Source organism: Urocampus carinirostris, chromosome 7 (genome assembly GCF_059441175.1).
Source record: "Urocampus carinirostris isolate Australia breed hairy pipefish chromosome 7, RoL_Ucar_1.0, whole genome shotgun sequence".
Classification (NCBI taxonomy): Eukaryota; Metazoa; Chordata; class Actinopteri; order Syngnathiformes; family Syngnathidae; genus Urocampus; species Urocampus carinirostris.
The window spans coordinates 17,496,185-17,518,333 of NC_142355.1; the positions used below are offsets into that span (position 1 = coordinate 17,496,185).

Consider the following 22,149-nt stretch of genomic DNA (forward strand, 5'->3'; position numbering starts at 1 on the left):
TAGAACTATATCAAACAAGGCACTCCAAGGTAAACATGTAATAAATACTTTAAAGAGAAAAAAGAAAAAAATATCGGGATACAAGGTGTTGAGTGGCTTCCAAGTGTGCTGGTGTTACTCTAATGTCGTCACAACTTAAGATGTCAGAGAAAGGACAGGCTGTCTTCAAAATTCATTATCTCAGAAAATAATTGTAACATGCTGATTAAACATATACAGATTTCATGCAAAGCATATTTTCTGACATTTTGCAATTTTAAGAATTTAGAATTGCTGGTATTTATCAAATAACACAATAATACATTCATCGCATTTTAAGGAGAGCAACATTCTTACCTAATGTGGTGGACCCTGCCATTATTCCCCCAGGAAGACAGTGCGACACTCTAATGTGTTCTTGCAAGGAGTTAATGTCCCCAAACATATCTGGGCAGTAGTTACAATGAAACGCTGTCACATTGGCAAACTGCAACAGGGGAATAGCTGCTGTTGCCGGGCTTGCAGCGCCTCCGCCGGAGCGGTGAGCTTTGCGCACGTGCTCGTTGAGGTTGTAGAGTGTCGGCAGTGTGTCCAGGCACAGCTGACATATATGGCTCTGCTGTGGTTTGTCAGCATGGATGGTTTTCAAATGGATTTCCAAAACTGCCAAGCTAGTGAAGTCCCTCTTTGAGCAGTAAGGGCAAGAGTACGACACTTTAGCCCAATTCCCTCCTCCACCTAAAGGTGGACAGTTAGACAAAATATACAGTCAGAGCTGCAACGATTAATTAACATTGTCAACAAAAATTCGAAATAGACATTAAATTAATAGTCGACTTGTCGCCAAACACATTTTACCAACAGAGAGAAGCATCCCTTCATGCATATAATCTCTGCTGAGAGTCACACATGCAATAGCGTCTTTGTCTCAAGTGGTAACAAATCCTGAAGAAATGACGGCGTCAACATCAACTACACCTACCAAAACTTCTAAATGTGGGAATAATTTTAGCCGGAATATGTCAAATAAAAAGACTACAGTAATTGCAAAGTTTGGAATGCAGACCTTGCGTATCATGGCAGTCATTAGTTGACACATAACACTTAAAACGCACGTCGGACAATTGAATGTGACTGGGTCTGACTCGCCTCAGTATGATTCAAGTAACGTTCATGCCAATGTAGTTTTGACTGCACAATTTGTACTTGTATTTACACGATAAAAGAGAGCTTGACTGATATGTAAGACTGTGAATGACAAAGGTATTTGAAATTAAATGCAGTCCGAAGAACAAACATCAGTTGTTAAAACTGTATGATTTCAAATTATTGAGAACTGTTAAGTACTTTTGTTACAGACTTTGCAGTTGACCACTGAATGTACTTCACAAAATGGACATCATATTTGTTTTAGTTACTGTTCTAGTGCTGCTAAGGTGCATCTTCTTGGTTTACAGGGATACAAAACTGTACTTGATTTTTGGAATGATGTCTCACAGGGCCGGAATAGGTTTTATTTGTACAAATCCAGATTATGTTCAATAAAAGATGTATTTTTTATTATACCCATTTTTTGTGTTTATTAACATTTACGACATAATTAAATCAATGTCATGCTGAAAATAATAATTATCCGATAATTTGAATCTTCATTTCAACACTGGGTGATTAATAGACTATTAAAATTGTCTTTAGTTGCAGCCCTATATAGAGTACATCAAGGACTGCATATAAAACACCATCAGTTGAAGCGGCAAAATACATACCTCCACCCGGGTGCACTAAGCTTATCCCCATATCTTCCCTGCTATCGTTGCCTCTTCTGCGGCCTCGTTCGCTGCCTTGGCCAGGCTTGAGTGTGGAGTCAGGGGTGGATCCCCTCTCCAGGCTGGCACTGGAATCTGGTGTGGCTGAACTCATGGATGCTACGCTACCTAGTGCAGGGTCAGGACTGGCAGCGCTGTGATTGGAAGAGTCAGGCTGGCGATGGCTATCTAAGTGGCAGTAGACATCCTCAACAGAGGGGAACTGTTCTAAACAAACGGGACATCTGCAAAAAAAAAAAAAAACACACAATTATAAAATATGTATAAATAGGTTTGGGCAATACATCAAGTTTGTAAAATCATTTAAAATATTTCTTGATAGCTTAATTAATACATTTTAAAACAGTTTCCACTGCACATTTCACCCCCATAAGCTCCAGTAACTTTGCCCTTGTGAGTTTCTGCCCTCCAAAAAGACAATCCAATACAGTGCTACCTCTTCATACAAGCACCTATAAACCTCGAAAATGTTGGTAGAGCAGTTGTATTTGCAACATAAATCCTGCTTGCTATATGAAGAAAAATCCCGTACCCAAGCAGTCCCAGAGGCTACCACTAGGGGGTGTTTGAGACTGTCCTTCGCTCATAACCGCGTACCACCAGGATCAGCTAATCCAGTTTGTCCATGCAAACTACTAAAGGCAAAACAAATGGTGCAAGATTGTCTTTAAGTTACAGGGATTTTACTTTTAATTGTACAGTAAGTGCAAAAGTATCAATAGTTTCTTGAACTCATAGCTGTCAACCTCCACCAATTGCTCCCCTTATCAATAATTGCAAATCCTACTCTCTAAGCGATAATAAAACTTACAAACAAAACGGGCCACCTTCTCACAGCAAGACAGACTACGTTTAATACTGCAACAATATTAGCAATCCACGATGACATAGTAGTCTGCGACCAAAGACCGAGACAATCTGGATTAAAGCTGAAATGGTCAAGACGAGATCTATCTTTTTTTTATCCTGTATGAAAAAATATTAAATGGCTTGGAACAATTTGAAATAATCTAAGAACGCATAAAATACTGAAAAAACATATAAATTGACAGGTATGCAATCTTCGTAATTCCTCGTTGCACCCCTCCCCACTACGCGTATTCATTATGGCGACTCAACTATGGTAAGTGCTTATTATAAACTCGCAGTTCATTTCGTTAAAGTCATCTAATGTATCTTATTATTGTACATAATTATGTGTATTTATTATTGGGATGTATTTTTAGTGATGAGGAAGATGCCATTTATAACTATTTGGGGTTCACTCAGATGCTTTTAGGAGGTCGGGAGGGGGCAAATTCGTTTTTTAATATTTCATATCAGGAAAATTGGCTCGTTATACAAGCAGTTCGAGCTATCAGCACTATACTGGAATAAATTGAGCTTGTATGAGGAGGTACCACTCTATTTTTTTCTTAATTTTCCTGCATTTTTGAGTCTTTCTTTGCCCTCATGTACGTTTTGGATGTAGTTTGCAATAGTCTGGTCTGCTCGGCCCTCTTGGACTTAATTAAGGGCTATACAAATAAACATAACTTGAGTTGACTATTTTATCATTGGGCAAAGTAACCTGGCCTTATACAGTAACATACTTTAGATTGCTTAAATATGGCGAAAAGGAACGCTCTCTTGTACTTGTGTTTGCGGTTGGCGTGCTGTGCGTCGATATGAGTCAGGAGCGAGGGTTCGTCCAGGAAAATCTCCGGGCAGTGTATGCACTGCAGGTCAGCCCGGTCAGACAACTGCGGGTGACGAGTGAGGACGTGCTTCTCCAGCTCATCCGTTTGACTGAACGTCTCCTCGCAGTAATCGCACATGTAGAGGTCCTGCTCCAGGTCAGCCTCGCCTGCCGCGCCCTTTTTGCCTCCGTCCTTTTCACTCCTCAGCGCGAGGTGCTCTCTGTTCTTGCGGTGGGCCTAAAAAGATGACAACCACACTTTTAAAAAAGGTATTGTTTTATAGATTTATATGAGGAATAGCTCACTGCCTACTTTACAAAACCAATACTATAGCCATGTGAATCTTTCATAGAGATCTGTTACTGATACAATTGCTTTTGTCAAGTGAAAACTGAATTATTAAAACTATAAGTAATCGCCTTGTTATGGACTTCTAAGATTAAATCTAACGGAGTTAAACTGCCGTGTTAGTGGCTTAGTCATGCACAACTACAGCATGCATGCCAGTGTCCGTCAGTTTTGCAGCAAATTCTTAACAGCAGGAATCTTTTTTGAATGACAATGAAAGGAAGTGAAATTGAATATGAGAATATATGTCATCATTTGGATTTAAAGATTGGATTTGCCTTTTTTTTTCAATGAATACAATATATTCAGTCCAGTTCTGTTTGTCTGGGACCAGACTTGATACTGATCCTTAGGAGTGGATCTGACCATCCCTCGTTTATATTTGTGGGGCGGCAGTAGCTCAGGAGGTAGAGCGATCGTTTTAGGATTAAGGGATCCCAGTTTAAATCCTGGCTTGTCCGTGTTACATGTCGAAGTGTCCTTGGGTAAGACATTGAACCCGCAATTACCCCCAATAAGCAGGTTAGCGCCTTACATGGCTGCACAGATCACGGCCGCTATTGGGAAATGTGAAGCACAATGTAAAGCGCTTTGGGAAGTCAGTGACTTGAAAAGCGCTATATAAATGCAGATCAAATGCAGATCATAACATAACACAAGTTTGTATGGCATACCTGCATATGGCTCTGCAATGACGAGGTGGAAGAGAAGCCCCTTTTGCACACGCTGCATTTAAAGGGTTTGCTGGAGCTAAAAGTGAGAGTTAAAAAATTAGTAGACTATCTGTCAAAGCAGCAATTGACTGTCCCATCTGTAACAACAAACATGGAACACTCCTAACATAAGGGCTACTTATACCTGTGTGTTTTGAGATGAATCTTCAGATGGTCAGAGCGGGAAAAAGCAGCTTCACACTCTTGGCAACTGTACTTCTTATCTCCTGCATCAGTTAAGAAAAGATAAATAGCATACTTTTGTCTTCTTTTCTTCTATTTTTAAAATAAATGTAGTTACAAAGAAAAACAGGGGCCTTGGTTGTATTCTGACGTCATAAGTCTGATGTAAGAAATATAAAAATACAACAAATTCTAATGGTTTAATCAATAAGACAAGTCCAACATTGTTTTTAAGAAAGTCAAACAAAGTGACATTCTCTTGTCACATTTAATATGTAATAATAGTTTAGGATTTGAAAGGAATCAAGGTTTGATGGCTATCACAATGAATTGCGTTCATAGTACTTCCCAGTATCTGCTTACATTTGCAGGTTCAAAAAAAAGCATGAGTGTGTTTTGATAGAAATATAATGGACAGAATGTAATTTCGATGTGTACCTGTGTGGAGTTTGACATGGCGATCTCTGCTCCTTTTGTGTTTAAAGAGGCGGCTGCAAAAGGTGCACTTGAAAGGCAGCTTGTCGCTGTGGATTTGCTCGTGGCGCTTCAGGTAGCTCAGCCGGCTGATGAACAGAATGTAGGAATAGGAGGTTTAAGTACTGCACAGGCGAAACAACATCTAGTGCAGAAAGAATAATTCCTCTTTTTTTAAAGCGGGCATTAAGATGTCTGATTTATTGTTTCTACAAGGTAAGAAACAGAATGTATGATTACCGGTTAAAACATGGAAATATTGTGTATACATTGCACCTCTGACAATGCCATCACAAGCATTTTTATTTAAAACAGCACAGTTTATTTATGTTACGCACAGTAAAAACAGAATTTGCACTGAACAATGAAACAATTACTTTATTAAGCTCCCTCCATTTACATGGAGCAAAATACACACGCATTATAATACATTTTATTATTTCATTTAGTATTTCATTTAGTTATGTGCTAATGTTAGCATCAAAGCCTCCCCAATGATGATCCTCAAACGCTGAAGCTCTCAGAGTTTCAGGTATTCTTCCAACATACCTTATTCTAAAAACCATAAGAGCTTGCAAATTAGCTGGTTAGATGAATCTGGTGTGTTGTAGGACAAAAATGAATCATCTAAACATTTACTGCCATCTGCCTTTCAGAAAAAAAGCCTGGAAATTGAGCGATTGGGTTCCCAGATAATGCATTTGAATAAACATGTAATCCTGTCAATCCTCATACAATTTACTCAATTTTATTGAAGCCATTTTGTTACAGAGATTTCCGCGAGGTATGAGAAAAGACAGGAAAAAAAACACCATTGTTGCAGATTTTTAAAGAGGACAACCAATACACATATGTCTAGACAACAAATAACTTAAAGACAGACTTAAAGTGGCCTGGAAGAAGAAGAATTTCACATACTTTTTTATCTCAGAGATAATATTAATAAACCAGTACCCTAGCTATTGGTAATATTTGGTAAAATTTTACTGAAAAATGCTGACCGCACCCTATTATTAAACGAAGATTACCACTCTGATGGGAATAATAAATATCAGCTCTTTACCGATTGCGGTAATTACACAAATTCCAACTGAGCCGTTAATCGATGCATGCTTTCACATTATTATTATTATTTAAAATATGATCAGACCTGAAATTAAATGAAACAGAATTATAAATAGTGTTAAAAAAAATAATGTGGAATGTCTGTTCTATTTGTGTTTGTTTTATTGGATTTCCTTGTCTCAATTTGTTGTTTGTTTTAATGTGTTTCAGGGCCTAAGATAACAATGATCAATTTGGGCTTGACAATGTAATTTAACTTCCGGGAAAAAGTTTTTGTGGGGAGTTTCAGGCTTTTTAATCCTTAAAGCAGGGGTCGAGAGCATATGACTTGTGAGCTAGGCATGGCTCTTTTCATGAGTACATCTGTCTCAGACATAAAATGACGGTCGTACTAATTTTCTCTCTTAGAAGATGCAAAGCTAAAATGACATATTAGATGCTCGCTTAGGTACAAAATAATATAGGGCATCGTCCCAACTACAGTTTACAATCACGGTGTTTCACCAACAGACCCACTTTTGCTGTATGTCTCTATGGGATCCTGTATATGGAAGCTCATTAAAAAAAATGTGTTCACTGTTGGGACACTTAAAGATAAAAAAAAACGCAAAACAAACTGTAAACACCTAAAAACGCCAGCCAAGCACCCACAGCAATTTAACTGGGTGAGCGGTATGGGTGGGCGGATCTCTGGACACAATATGGACTCCCATCTCTCGCGTCGCGGTACGGTTCTTTCAATGAGTATATCTGGCTTGGAGACAAAAATCTACTATTTTAATGAATCAAGGCATTGAGTGCAACATTGTACTTCTATGAGTAGTGGCAGGAGTGCTGAAGCGCTTGTTTACCTTTAAGGCTGGCAAGAAGGAATGTCATTTGTATTATCTCTGTGACTCTTAGCCAATGAGATATATCAGAGTACACGTGTGGGTGTGACGTCTGCCTTCTACCATTTCCCTGATATTTTTTGAATTGGAGTTTGTGCAAGTTATGGAAAAATACGGAATGATAAATGATGCACTTTTGAGACCATTATTTGTGGATTCAGAAAATGCTGAAGATTCATATATATAAAATAAAATTGAGGACTCGATTCCCAAACTTAGAACTGTGACGACATCACATAGCTAAAGGTAAATACATTATTCTCCTTTGCAGTCATTTGTGAAATGTTTACAAAAGAACTCACACAATTCTTTGAAACAATTCTTTACGAATAAAAAGGCCCTCGACGATTTTAAGAAACTGCAGGCGAAGATAAATGTATAGTGGTGTATCTGTTAATATGGGACCCATGCTTTGTATAATTTAATAGATTTTACTGAATCATCAAACGTCACAAAGTCAGATAAATGAGCTGAAGGTTTAGCTAATGTCTAGAAGGGCAGGTATGGTTGTTTTGAAGAATTTTGTCTTGAAATAGGTCTTAAAAAAAATAAAAAAATTCCAAAGTCAATATTTTACCCTTTAAGTCCAAAAAAGTTCTCCAACCCCTGTCATACAGGAATAAATGAGACTGTTTGGTTGATTGTATGGGGGTGTTTTGTGTATATTATTTTTCTCCAAAACTTGATTCAGCATTTTCAAGTAATACAACTAAAGATGTTTAATAATCTACACCTGTGATTTGGTAGAATTAGCTCTGTTGACTGTGTTAGCAGGGAGTCATGCGCATCACCTGAAAGACTTGTCGCAGAACTGACACGGATACGGAAGTCCCGCACCGCCTTCCTCCTCACCACCGGTAGCCGTGCCGAGGTCGCAGCAGCCGTCGGGCATCTGCGAAGGTGACGCGACATCCTTGCTGGAGGGCGAGGAGGGCACCCAAGACAGACCTGCTGGGTCGTCATCACCGTCTGGTTTCAGAAAAAGATAGGAAAAAAATTCTACTTTAGATCAGATGTGCGCAAATTAAGGTCTGCATACTCGATCGAGCCCAGTAACAGATTTCATTTGGCCCACGAGACAAAGCTGAGAGAAGGTCAAAACAAAACAAGTCACTATCACATCAGACAATGACCTACAGTTTTAAATATGTCCGGCACCTCTCCCAAAGATATTTGGTGCCTACAATTTATAAACCAGAAGAAACATCCCAATGGTATTTCACTTCAAAAATAAGTCAGGGACGTCTTGTTAAAGGCAAGCATTGCTCTACACTTGATTAAAAAAAATATAGGATTAAAAAACATCCCCTGGATGGCAGGAAGTTTAAACAAGTTCTAGCTCTTTCATATTGTAGATATAAAATCTAATAGCTTAGTTTTGTATTCTTTCTTATCCTGTGTTCTTTCGTGTACTTCAATAAAAAAAAACATTTTTTATTCTTCTAATGGCCAACATTCAAATAACTAGCTAAATTTTCTGTACTATTTAATCAATGATATTCATAAAGATATTAAATTGCATGCAATGACATGCTCTTGTAGTTGCTCTCTTGCATTGAAGCTTTCAATGCAAAAAGGATCAAATTTAGTGCTTTAAAAAGCTGACATACTAATTTGCTATCACTTGTAATTAAAAAAATGTAGTTATATTTGTTTGAATATCTTGACAGTTTAAAAAAACAATTGTAATATAATGCTCACTTTTTTAACATACAAACAATAAAAAAAATGTGTACAGGTCAATGCAAGAGAGAAAAATTGATCTTACTAACATTGAGTTTTTTTTTACTCATGTGTTGCCAGATTTACAACTATCCATCGGTATGTACAAAAAAATTAAATGCATCAATCAGTCATTGTTTTTCATTCCGGCTCTGCCCCTTTACAAATGTTTTCAAACTAATTTGGCCAGCAACTGAAAAAGTTTGCCAACCCCTGCTTTAGATAGATGTGCTACTAAACAGGCAAAAGTAAACAGCCACAGGATTTCCCCCCAAAAAATGCAATTAGAGCACAAGCAGAGGGAAGGAGGTAAAACAGGGAGCATTAGAATGATTAATAAGAAGTTACGCCGTTCTTGGAAGGCAAGAGGCAGCCTGTGGGAGTTCTCAAATGAGAGAGAGAGGCTATAAACAAAAAAAAATCAACACATTTATCCTGGTTAGACACACGGCTGCAAACACGAATGAGGGTGGCAAAGATAAAGAGAAAGAAATAGAAGAAAGACACACACTCCTCCGGCAGAAGCAGCAGAAACATCTAAATAGAAGACTCCAAGAACTATGTATCCCCGCCGGGGCCCAGAAATAAGGACAAAGTGTATTTTCTCTCCCTTCATCCTCCCTCTGCAGCCATCCCTCATTTCGTCCCTCCCTTCCCAGCCCTCCGTTCGTCCCCAAGGAACAGAGATCCGCCTCATCATATTTTCATTAGGGCCTTGGCAGATTGAATGTCTGAATAGCGATTAGGAGATATACTGGGCTTCTTCACGAGATCTTTTCCACGACACACTCGAGTTGCGCCTTTTTTAGCCGCTAACCTACACTGTGTCCGAGGTTGGACCCTGTCAGTTTCTTTGATAGACAATTCGGCAAAAGATTTAAGGGGAGAGGAGGTGGATGAATAGCGTTCAATCGATCTACTCCAGCAAAAAGAGTAGTGAGCCCGTTTCATATTTCCAAATGGATAGAGCAGACATTTGCTTCTCTTTTTTTCTATTGCTTTTAACTGTAGACCAGCAGAGAGAGGAACATAAGTAATGAAAAAGAGACCAGGACACAACTCCCACCAATATCACAGCAATACAATAGTGGTGACATGTTGTTTTTCAGGATAGTTTTGCAAATTGCACTGACAAGCCTGTTTTGCGACAATTGTGTTTCCATGTAAATGTATGAATGTGTGTGCATGTGTGTGTAATATCCACTGTGTTTTATATTACCTGCAAACAGATTTTTCTGTGAAATATCGATCGTGGGGAAAATGGAGACACAGCGATGGGCAAATAGAACACGGCAAATGCTTTGGGTTAAATAATAAATTGTGAAACATAAATTGTAAATTCAACTTGTAAAAAAAAACTAAAATCAATAAAATACAAGATGCTACTGAGTGAATGAGTTGGTGAAATTGAGATGAAAATTGTTTTGTGACTGTACACAATGGATATAGTGTAGTATTTTTATTAAATCATAATCTCATGTTTGTTATATTTGTAATGTAAATTTTAACCCAAGCCAAGAACATAAAGATGATTGTGATTTTGTTAAATAAACATCTTTATTAATCCTTGAAACCATAATTACAAAACAAGAAACCAAATAATTTCAAGTTATAAAAAGTGGGGTGATGTTGGGGGGGGATTTTTTAAGGGATATTGTTCTATTTTCTTTATTACTTATCCATTATCGGTCAGTTCATAATACGCTAGATTAAAAAGTTTAAATTGAAATGATTTATTTGTATGGAGAGAGAAATTCAATGTATTAATATCTACCGGAGCCATACACCCCTAGTTGGAAGTGGCTAGAGTCAAAAACACATTCACATTTTTGACTATTTCTGGGAGATGGATACAGAAGAGGAGATTCCCAGCCCCCTCGCTCAACCCAAATGATGTGTTGGGAGTCATTAGGTGACCAAACGCCCCAATTCCAACCCCTAATGCCAAGCGCTAAGCAGGGAGGCAATTGGTACCAATGTTGTAAGTCTTATGTACGACCTGGTCGAGGCTCGAACGAGCAACCTCCCAGTCTCAGGGCGGGCGCCCTACGCCCAAGGACACATAGCTGTATGTATTTATAATATGTAATAATATGCACTGTAAAAAAGATATACACATGTTTGTGAAAGAGAGTGTATTGTATGTAAAGGTGTTTTGATACATAGATGGAGTGCATTATCAGTAAAGACAAAAAAATACAGACAGGCTCACGGTCAGAAACCAAATAACTGTGAAGTCACCAAAGCAAGGCTAATAATTCAGGATGTTGTTTTTGGTGAAGGAAAGCTGTATAGTTTAAGCTAGCACAAATGTAGCATCTAGAAGAGTGCCTTTTCTTTACATCATAAATAGTAACGTCTACATTTTTTTAGTAACTCAGAATACTCGGTTTCAGTTCATTTAAGATATCTGTTCAATGCCCGGCTCCAACATTCTCATGTTGTCTATGAATCAGTGTGTTTACTCTGGAAATTTGAAATGTCTAAAACTCAAATGATATGTTTTAATATTACCTTGACCCGAATAATTACAGTTTTGAATGAAATTATTTCCCATATTACATTAATCCAGTAAATGCTATAATTGATAACATGGAATAGGGTAATCAAGTAGATACATCTATACTCATATTGTAAATCACAGATACACACTGTAGAAAATTTAATTTACCAGATCATTGCTTCCAGAAAAATACAGTTGTTTTATTGTATTGAGTTTTCCCGTGTGGTATTGTTATTGATGACATCTCAAGACTTGACAATCAATATTGGTCTGGAGAGAAATTATATCGAGTATCCCTAATAAGAAAACATGTTATAAGCACGCACTTTTAGGAAATATCCCCAAAATTCAAAGTTTGTCTTTGTAAAGGGTTTATAATCGTTTGAATTAATGTCAGCGCGACTAAAATCAAATTGTAATGGCAGTCACAGAACACTGGTTTCTCACTGGTTCGTCTTGGTTTGCACAGCAGATGGAGCGAATGAGCTCATTTGAAGGCCGTTGAAAGTGTTACTCGGGGACGATGTAATGTTTGTGAGGTTACAAAACTAGAATGAAGAAAGACGTGCAGAACGGAGGGATCTTCTGTAGACGAATCGGTTCGGAGAACGAGGGAGGAATTGCGTTTTGAAGGATGGGGTGGATGGGTTTCAGAGAAAGAATGGGAGGGGAGATTAGCGTCATTAAAGAGCCCTAATCCTCTGACTAGCGTGGCTGGCGCTAAAATGTAGGATCACACGGCTTTTTAACGCCGTCTTTGTCGGCCGGCCACTAGGGGACCTGGCAAGACAAGGCCGGATGGTAAACTGGGAGGAATTGGGAGAAGGGGAGGAACGTACAGAGGAGGGAGAAAAGGAATTTTAGTGGAATGGTAAATTATAGAGGAAACCTCAAGAGAAGAGATATTAAGGGACGATGGATGTTGTGCCCGTTCCTGGAGGTTGGGGGTTGGTAAGAAAATTACTATAAAAAGAGGGAGAGCAAAGACTGGTGGACACGTAACGTTTTTTTCATTTTGTTAATCCCACCCTTGCCCAATTTTATCTGTTTTTCTTGAAAGGGAAAAGGAGAGGCCATGTTTCTGTGTTGTATTTCTGCATTATCCGAAATGCTAGTAACTGGTCCATCTAAATGCCGTGACTTGTTCTCAAAAACGGCTCTGAACATTGACAAATGTAATATCACCGAGAGTGACTCAGTCAAAGATTTAGGCGTCATATTTAACCCGATCTGTCCTTTCAAACACACGTTAAGAATATTACTACCACAGTTTTTTTTTTCCATCTTCGCAACATTGCTAAAATTCACCCTATGCTGTCTCAGTCTGATGCGGAGATTATAATTCATGCGTTTGTTACCTCCCGTCTCGATTACTGTAATGCACTACTCTTCGGTCTCCTGAAGTCCAAAATCAAGAGCCTTCAGCTGGTACAAAATGCTGCAGCGAAGATTTTAATTAAGACAAGGAAGTTTGATCACATTAACCTGATTTTAGCTAACCTGCATTGGCTCCCTGTTAGCTTAAGATGTGATTTCAAGGTTCTGTTGGTAGTATACAAAACCATGCAAGGACTTGCTACCTCATATCTTTCAGATTTAATTTCCCCCTATGTTCCGGTCCGGAGCCTTCGCTTTGAAAAAGCTGGTCTACTAGTGATCCCAAGAGCCAAGAAGATATCCGCAGGTTCGAGAGCGCTTCCATTCGGGCCCCGGTGCTGTGGAATGCTCTTCCCCCTGAGATTTGATCTGCAACCTCAGTGGGAATGTTTAAATCTAAACTTAAAACACACTTCTATTCTATACCATATGATTAACCTATATTTTATGTTGACAATATCTGCGTATTATTTGCCCTCCTATAAGCTTTGATCAGGGGATGATGTAATAATAGTCTTTGGTTTGCAATAATCTGTGGTGTGTGCAGCCCTTTGAGACTCTTTGTGATTAAGGGCTATACAAATAAACATGACTTGACTTGACATGGCATCCCTTCTTCTCCTGCCCTATTCACTCAACATCTGCCGCCACCCTCACTCTGACGGTTCTTAAGTTCCTACTCATTATAGAGAAGACCAACCATCCATCCATCCACCTACATACCCATCCCTGTACTGACCACCTCATCCACAGATCATCTTAGGATACTTTGGCCTGGACGGATCTATTGACACTAACAAAGATGTTATATAATGAAATTGTGAATATGCTTGATTGCTATTAAGATTTTCGAGAAGGGTTGTTCAAGCCTCACATTGTGTTTGCTGTTAAACGTCATATTGAAATATAATATTGTGAATGTGCTTAGTTGCTGTTGAGATTGTCATGTTTGTTTTCTGTTATTAGTGTCAATAAATTTGTTCAAACCAAACCCACACACGTTACATCGGACATCCATCCATCCATCAACCTCAAGAGCACAATGTGTAAAAAGGCACAGAATGAAAAAATCCATGGCATAATGTACTAAAACAATCTCAAAGTTTAAAGTGTTTTATTTATGTATTTATCTTTTCTTTTTTTTTTTTTTAATAATGCATCCGTTTTCCATAGCATACCTGCCCGTTATAATTATTTGTGTCCAAGTGTCCGACTCTCCTGAATTTGGGTAAGACAAATGTATTCAAGGACCGAATAAAATAGCCTTCTGTTAATATAATATTTTGTTATTCAGCCACTGGTCACTGAAATCCACCAAGTAAAAATTCCCCCCAAAAAGAAATAGGCAGAACAATAGAACGGTAAAGAGAACGAGAGAACAATAAACTGACAAAACAACAAAATAATTGATTAATAGATAGATCTATAGGTAATTTGTCATTTTATCAGGTTTGCCTTTATCATTTCAATCTTCTCCCCATTCTCACAAGACAGGAAACTCATTTCGGGGAGGAAGGGCTGCAACAAAAGATTTTCTTAATGTTTAAATAATCCGTCAGTTATTGTGTTAATGATTTGATTTATCCTATTTTAATAGCTTTATTTACAATACTTTTGCAAAAACGTGATATTATTATGAATTGAAAAAAACCCAACGGAAAAATAATGTTCTTCCAGATTTGGTCACCCCTCTTGAGGGATATGACCAAGGTAGATGGATTGATTTGGACCACATAATTTTGGAAAATGGGCAAAAATGTCATCATTTAATTTTTTTAAAAGGTTTGGAGGGGAGTAACACAGAACACAGATATTAGTGAAAATTGAATTGTTGTTTTGCAATTGTTTTTCACAAATATAAAGATTTAAATGCTTTAACTGTTTCAAAATGTGTTTTTCATTCTATTATTGATTATTTTTGTTTGATTAACTGTTGTGACCATTCTCAACTAAATGTAGTCTCTACTGAGACAGCATTTAATTGAAATGTTGGAATCCGCTAGGCCTCAAAGTCTGTATTGACCACACCAAAAGCTCGCCATGCTTTCCAAAAACATATTGCAGCAGTACAATAATAATGGTACGCATGGTAAATAAAGCCTGCATGTGTACTGCACGTGCCTGATGTTTACAATAATAAATTGCCATTTTAGCCATATTCAGGCCAAAGGTCACATCTATTGCTCCACTCCAAGTCCCACAAATTTGATACTTCCGCTTTTCTATTTGCCCATTGTAAAGAATGCCATCGTTACCCACAGGAAATGTGCAAACCTCCACTGCCTACACCCTTCTCAACCTTTCCCATCCACCTTCGCATCCCTCTTGGGATGACCTCAGGCTGATTTACTGAGTCCCAGGCTGCCCAATGGGAGCAGAAAAACAACTTTGCACTCTTGGTAGGTTGGAACACACTCCTGATTGCCTCAGAATAAAAGCACGAATGTTGAAAAAAATATGAAGGAAAAAAAAACTGATTTTCAGGATACCGGCCCTACCAGGGAAGGGGGTCAAAATATGAAATGTGATTGGTGTTAAAAAAACACAGCAAAAGAAGTTGCCATGGCAACTGATGAGCCAAGCACAGCTCTTGGGTTGCTGCTTATTATGAGAATTGCACTGCAGGAAAGTGAATTCGACCAGTCATATTGTTGAGTTGAAATGACCTGTGGCGGAAAATCTAATGGTGTTGTGTTTAAAAAAGACAAAAAAGAATATCAACCATCCATCCACCGCTGCACCGCTCATCCTCACTATGGTCGCGGGGCTGTTGAATCCCATTTGAGCTGTCCTCAGGCAGTGGGCAGGGGACACCCTGAACTGGTTGCCAGCCAGTCGCAGGGCACACAGAGACAGACCAGTCACTCACTGTTGACATCTCGGGACAATTTTGGACCGGCCAATTAACCTGACATGCATGTTTTTTGGAATGTGGGAGTGCCTGGAGGAAATTTGTCTGTTGGGACAAGTACAGTAATCCCGCGCAGTATCGCAGTTTAACTTATCTCAGTTTTGCCACTTTGCAGATTTTTATCACACATTGTGTTCTGCATTCTGATTGGCTTAACAGTAAGACTCCATCAGCGACATTGTGCATGTTTGACCACCTGCAGGGGCATCACAGTATAATACAGTATTAATATGTATATAAATAGATGTTTCTACTTTGCAGGTTAAAACTATCGCAGGACCTTTTTGGAACACAACTCTCGCAGAAAACGAGGGATTACTGTGCACTAAATACAGGAAAGAGGGCAGAGCTAAAAGTAAAGCAGTCTGTATGGGATTTGAGCCCTCAACGGCCAGATAAAAAATAAAAATACTGAGACCAGTAGGGACCCTCACCTTCTGCCCTGGGAAAAGGTCCGGCTGCTTGGGAGGCTTTCGGGCGCCAACTGCTCCATATGGACAGTGTGTGTTTGCGTGTTTGTGCCAGTGTGTTAGAGGGCAGAAGGTTAGAAGGAGGGATGAGTGTCTATGTTGTGCAGATCTGCATAAGGTCATACAGACAAACATCACACACAACCCACATGACTGTAACGAGCAAATTCAATTAGGTCCAGTATAGCAGAAACTGTCATTGATAACGTTACAGAAAAGCACGTATGTGTTGCAATCTGGCACTGTACTCCACTAACACTGACATACAGAATTAAAGGCCTCACATTTGACGTGACGCAGTCCTTATTAGCGTTCCCCCTTTTTCGTGCTCTTTTTTATAATTGCCATCTCGATGGTAATATGATCCAAAAACACGTGACATAGATAAATCAGAGCAGAGAGGAAAACGACATAGCTTAAATCTGCAGAGGCACGTTGGCATTCAAAAGCGCCAATGCCACCAAAGGCGTTAACGCCAAATTCAAAACGGGGATGCCACAAAGTGTGCGCCGGGCTAAAAGTGCGAGAAATGGACGCAAATAAGTTAATTCTTATGGCTGTTCAAGCCTGCGGTTTAAATTCCAGTGTTGCTAGTACAAATACAAAATTAAACTTTAGTTCTTTCCTGACCGGAACGTAGAGGGTAAAGTAGTGTAAAAAAAAATATAGATAGATATAAAGGCTATTTGAACTCAGTTTGGCATTGTTAACACATACTTCATGGAGAAAATAATAAATTAAAGATTTTATGGACACCCCATCTTTAATCAAAAGTGGTATCAGTACTAGGTATCTCAGTGCCAATGACTTCTAAGAATGTCAACATTTTTAGAAACGGTTAGTATGGTAAAACTGTTCATGATGGACTATTAGTAATGATGGCGTTATAGTTATAAAACTAGTTGTTCTTGCTTGAAGAAAATATTCCACCTATTTTACTGAAATACTTAAATTCTAAAATATTTACGTGGAAATTCATATTTTATGCTCGGATGGTGTGACCACCATCTAGTCATTAAGACCTCACAAACAGACCCTGTATCATTGATGACAGTGGCTTATTTATCCAAAAAAATAATCACAAGTGGCTTTTCTTTGACTTACAACATCACCATCACTCCTCCCTTACTCCAGCTTTTAAGTCTGTCTCCTCTGCAGTTTTATGTAACTGAGAAATGAGAAACAGCTCCTGGGCATAGTGTCAGGTAAACAACAACAACCGTGCCAGTGCACACATAAACACCACCTATGGATGCTGGCATGCTTTACAGATTGGTCACCCCGTGTGCAGCAAATGCTAGCGGCTATATCATCTATTTATAAGAATGAGGTTTGCCTACTCACTAACCTAGAAACATGCTCACCTAAGACCTGTACACGCATACATAAAACAAACATAACGAGGCCTTCGGATGTTTACTCAAGTACTTGAGTAGTTGCAATAATGCACGCGTTGATGAACAACACCAGCTGGGTTACTTTTGAAGTAGTACCTTGTGCATAATAATGGATCATTAGCATTTAGCAGGAGTATCCTATAGCTCCATGAGTCTATTCATCAGAATATGAGCAATGTCTACAGAAGTGCAATTGGACCCGACTGATATTGCAATGAACCTGGCGTATAATGCAGAAGCAAACCCTCAAGTTCTTCCTCATTAACCTATGTGTAAGTGGGACCTATAAATAAGTGATGCGGGCAGCTGGAGCTTGCATTTCAAAACACAAACACGCAGTTACGCACATATGCGCACAGGTAAACAAACAAATCCATTTTGACTGCGTAAATATCGCAAAAGCACAACAGTATCAGTCGAGACAGGAAAATTTACCAAGGCTCTCCTCTACACAAAAAAAAACCTGACGCAATGCAGAAACATAAACTCCCATGATGAGGGGCCAGAGAGTGATGAGAATATAAAATAAGGGGAATATGAGGCAGTAAAACAACGAGGCTGTGAAAACCCCGGGGAGTGTGCTAGAGGGGGGTCTGGTGCTCAGGGGAACTCAGAAATCAAGCTGCGGGAGGCGGGTACCTCCTGCCTGCCATTCCTCTTCCCTCCCTTCCCTTCTGGAAAAGAGGATCCTGGACAGCCCCCTAGTCGCCACGCATAAACCCCCCATGAGTGGAATACATGCGAACGCACACGCATGCACACTAAAGGGGGGTTCCCAGGGGAGACGAGAAGCAGAGCAGAACACCTGGACCTGCCATTAGTGGCACATTCAGGGATTAGGGGCACAGACGGCAAAAGAGAATGCACACTGGGATTGGCGCTTATGCACTGTATGCACAAAGCAATAAATATTAAACATTCACACACATATGGAATTCTAAAGCACTATCCCTGCAAAAAAATGCAAAAAAACTCATAAAGATTGGTATTTATATTTATAGTCAAGAATAGTGACTGTAATTTGGGGCATTGTTGCACCTGTATTCATTTAATGAGATTATAAACCCCGCTCAAAATTAAAGCAATGTGTAGATAACAAAACAATATGCTTGTATCTTAAGAAGCAAGTCAAACATTTGGCCTGCTGGACCCGGCCCATTGAGTGAGTTAATCTGAGCTGCCATAAATGTTCCGGTATGACAAAAGACAATAAGCAAGTATCTCGGTCTTTTCTATGAAAAGTTATGCTATTTTAAATTAATACCAAATAAATCTACCAATGACCACTAGAGGACAGTAAAGGATATACTCTCAGCTTTAGTAGACCCAGCCTAGTAGTTTGATCTAATCTTGTTTCCCGAGCCTTTCATTTCGTATTTCCTATTTATTTATTTCAAACTTGCACCACAGTGGAGGCAAAAACTAAATTTTCTTCATAGCACCCACTTAAGTTTGTAAAGCATGGTGAGTTGGTTCAAGTGTAAAACTAAATTCACTCAACTGTAAAACTAAACCAGTTTACGCCATTTAATGCCAAACATCCATCCATTATCTGCACCGCTCATCCTCAGTAGGGTCAAGGGGGTGCCGGAGCCCATACCAGCTATCTTTGGGCAGTGGGCAGTGGACACCCTGAACTGCTTGCCACACCTAAGGACAATTAGGACCAGCCAATTAACCTAACATGCATGTTTTTGGAATGTAGGAGGAAACCGTAGTGCCCGGAGGAAACCCATGCAAGCGGGGAGAACATGTAAACTCCACACAGGGGGTTCGATCTCATGACCTCAGAACTGTTGCCGCACACGCGCTAACCTCTGCTCTGCCGTGCTGCCCAATGCCAAACATGAAAACCAGTATTTTTCCATTCTTGGTAATGCTTAGAAAATATCCATCCATCTATCCATCCATCCAATATCTGCACCGCTTAACTTCAGTAGGGTCGCGGGGGTGCTGGAGCCCATCCCAGCTATCTACAGGCAGTGTGCAGGGGACACCCTGAACTGGTTGCCGGCCAGTCGCAGGGCACACAGGGACAGACAACTCACTCGCTCATCCACACCCCGGGACAATTTGGACCGGCCAATTCACCTGATATGCATGCTTTTGGAGTGTGGGAGGAAACCGGAGAGCCCGGAGGAAACCCACGTAAGCATGGGGAGAACTTACAAACTCTACACAGGAAGGTTCGATCTCATGAACTCAGAACTGTGCCTCACACGCGCTAACCACTTCTTGGTAATGCTTAGAAAATATCCCAATGATTATAATATGAAGGGTAGGGTACTAAAAGCAGGCTGAATGATAAGCATACTCCTGAAAAATGTGGTAAACTAACATATTATTTTACTGATCTGGCCCACCTGAGAACAGAAAAACTTGATCCGCCCCCTCAGCCAAACTGAGTTTGACATCCCTGATCTAGAGTAAAAGCAAGACACACACGACCAGGAGTAAATTTTATTGCTTTTATGCCGCCTGAGCGGGATTAGTTTTATTGCAATAAAGCGTTTACTCTCCCATGGGGCCCCCACATTACCAGCTAGGGATCAAGGACGGCCACCGAGATCATAAAATAGGAAAGAGCAAACAAAGACAAAGCCTGAGAAATTATAAAAAAAAATCAAGGTGAGTTTCTCTGTAAGCATGATTACTTGACAGTGTAGAATGTGAGATGAATTGCAAAACCCCAAATCGCACTGTTACTACATTTGTAGTAAATGTTTCGCGTCTAGTCACAGAGAAGAAAAATTGATTCACTTTAGAGGATATTGTCTTGGTATTCATAACATCAATAAAAAATCAGAAGCGTATATCTCACACATCCAAATGCAACATAAACCTGCTGCACTCTTATGTGGGCATCAATCGCAATATCTTTATAGATTTGTAAGAGTGAAACGAGTCCCTGAGTAATTTGACTATCTGAGTAAGATGAAAAATTCTTAAGGCATTTTGATGTGTCGAGTACCTGCTTGTTTACGCTTTACTGTCGAGCAGGAGGCATGCCTACCACAGAAGCGATTGTTCAAGCTACCATATTTATTTATGTGTAACGCGCATGTGTGTTAACTGTCCACCTCTGATTATAGAAAAAAAAAATCTGTATTCATTTTGTTTTGCTTTTCCTCAGTTAAGACTTTGCGGTTTGATGCAAAGGGTATTGAACTCAGATTTCGGCCGTGAGAACGCCTAACCCTTACCATAGTACTACAAGTGGTATAGATGACATATGAAAAGGCAGAATTACCTAGCATTAGCATACTGTTTTTATTCACAGTACCACAAGCATTTTGACAAATGTATTGTCATTGTAAAATGCAAAATGCAAAACGTAATTAACACTTGTCTATGGTAACGTGACCAAAAATAATGTGATAATGAGATAAAACCTAATGCCTTTTTCATCCATCATCCACCACACTCATTTTCCATCGGTAGGGATTCAGCATTCTCACTGCCGAGACCCAGGCAATTCCTCTTGGGTCCAACGTTATGCGATTGTGGTCAGCAATATTTTTAACTCATCAATTGGTAAAACCCTGTGTAACTTTGAGTTCTTTTTTGGGAAATAAAAATGTGCGGCATACACAAATGAAAACGTGTGAGGGGACCATGCTACTAAGGCAAATTTCAAGACCACGATGATTTTGTTTTCATGTTGTTCTCGCGAAGCTGACTTTAAACAAATTGCAAAGTGTCGTTGAGGTATTTCTAATGCTGCCAAAAAGTGATTCCAGAGATTCCAAAACCTGTAATCAAGTTTGCCTTTTTTTAATTCCTGCGTTTCATTTACAACAAGGGTCTCATACTCAATTTACCTGGGGGCCGCTGGAAAAAGTCTGTGTGAGGCTGAGCCGCATTAGGTTTATCACAAGAATAGCTCTGATAAAAACATCCTAATGTTCTAAAATACCTTTATTTTTTCACTCTAAATAACATGATAAAATAAATAAAGCAAAAAGTAATAATCATTCAAGAAATAATAAGGAAAATGTTTAAAAATGTTACAAGAGACATAAGTGACTAATATATATATATATATATATATATATATATATATATATATATATATATATATATATTATACATATATTTTAGGGTCAGAATTCTGGATGATACACAGGTGTTCAAATACTTATTTGCAGCTGTATCACACAAATAAATTGTTAAAAAATCATGCATTACGATTTCTGGATTTTTCTTTTTAGTTTATCTCTCTGTGGATATGCACCTACGGTGAAAATTTCAGACCCCTCCATGATTTCTAAGTAGGAGAAATAGCAAAATAGCAGGGTGTTCAAATACATTTTTCTTTACTGTATATATATATATATATATATATATATATATATATATATATATATATATACATAGAACATATAGTTGCTGACTAAAAAATATACATATTTTCATTCAGGTTAATTGCCATTATTCAACCGTAAATTTACTTTTAACTTTCTAAACATTAAAGTAAGAGTGAACATGAACCGGTTGCTTGCCTTTCCTACTTCTTGCAGCTAGAAAAATGATCCAAAAAATAACCACAATACAACTGAATAATGCCCAAAAAATAAAACTTAAATTGAAAATTGACAGGGAAAACCCCACC

At 38.9% G+C, this 22,149-nt stretch overlaps 1 protein-coding gene across 2 annotated transcripts in view; it reads right to left on the reverse strand.

Annotated features, from left to right (window-relative positions):
• The window catches only part of znf423 (zinc finger protein 423), a 202,600-nt gene that overhangs the window by 113,776 nt on the left and 66,675 nt on the right, over positions 1 to 22,149 (reverse strand). For both annotated transcript variants that reach the window (XM_088339933.1, XM_088339932.1), the window contains exons 4-10: positions 7,949 to 8,126; positions 5,167 to 5,291; positions 4,691 to 4,772; positions 4,507 to 4,582; positions 3,441 to 3,721; positions 1,746 to 2,029; positions 337 to 717 (exon numbers count right to left, since the gene is read on the reverse strand). In XM_088339933.1, the coding sequence (XP_088196059.1) occupies positions 337 to 717; positions 1,746 to 2,029; positions 3,441 to 3,721; positions 4,507 to 4,582; positions 4,691 to 4,772; positions 5,167 to 5,291; positions 7,949 to 8,126 (1,407 nt within the window). The remainder of the gene's footprint in view (positions 1 to 336; positions 718 to 1,745; positions 2,030 to 3,440; positions 3,722 to 4,506; positions 4,583 to 4,690; positions 4,773 to 5,166; positions 5,292 to 7,948; positions 8,127 to 22,149) is intronic.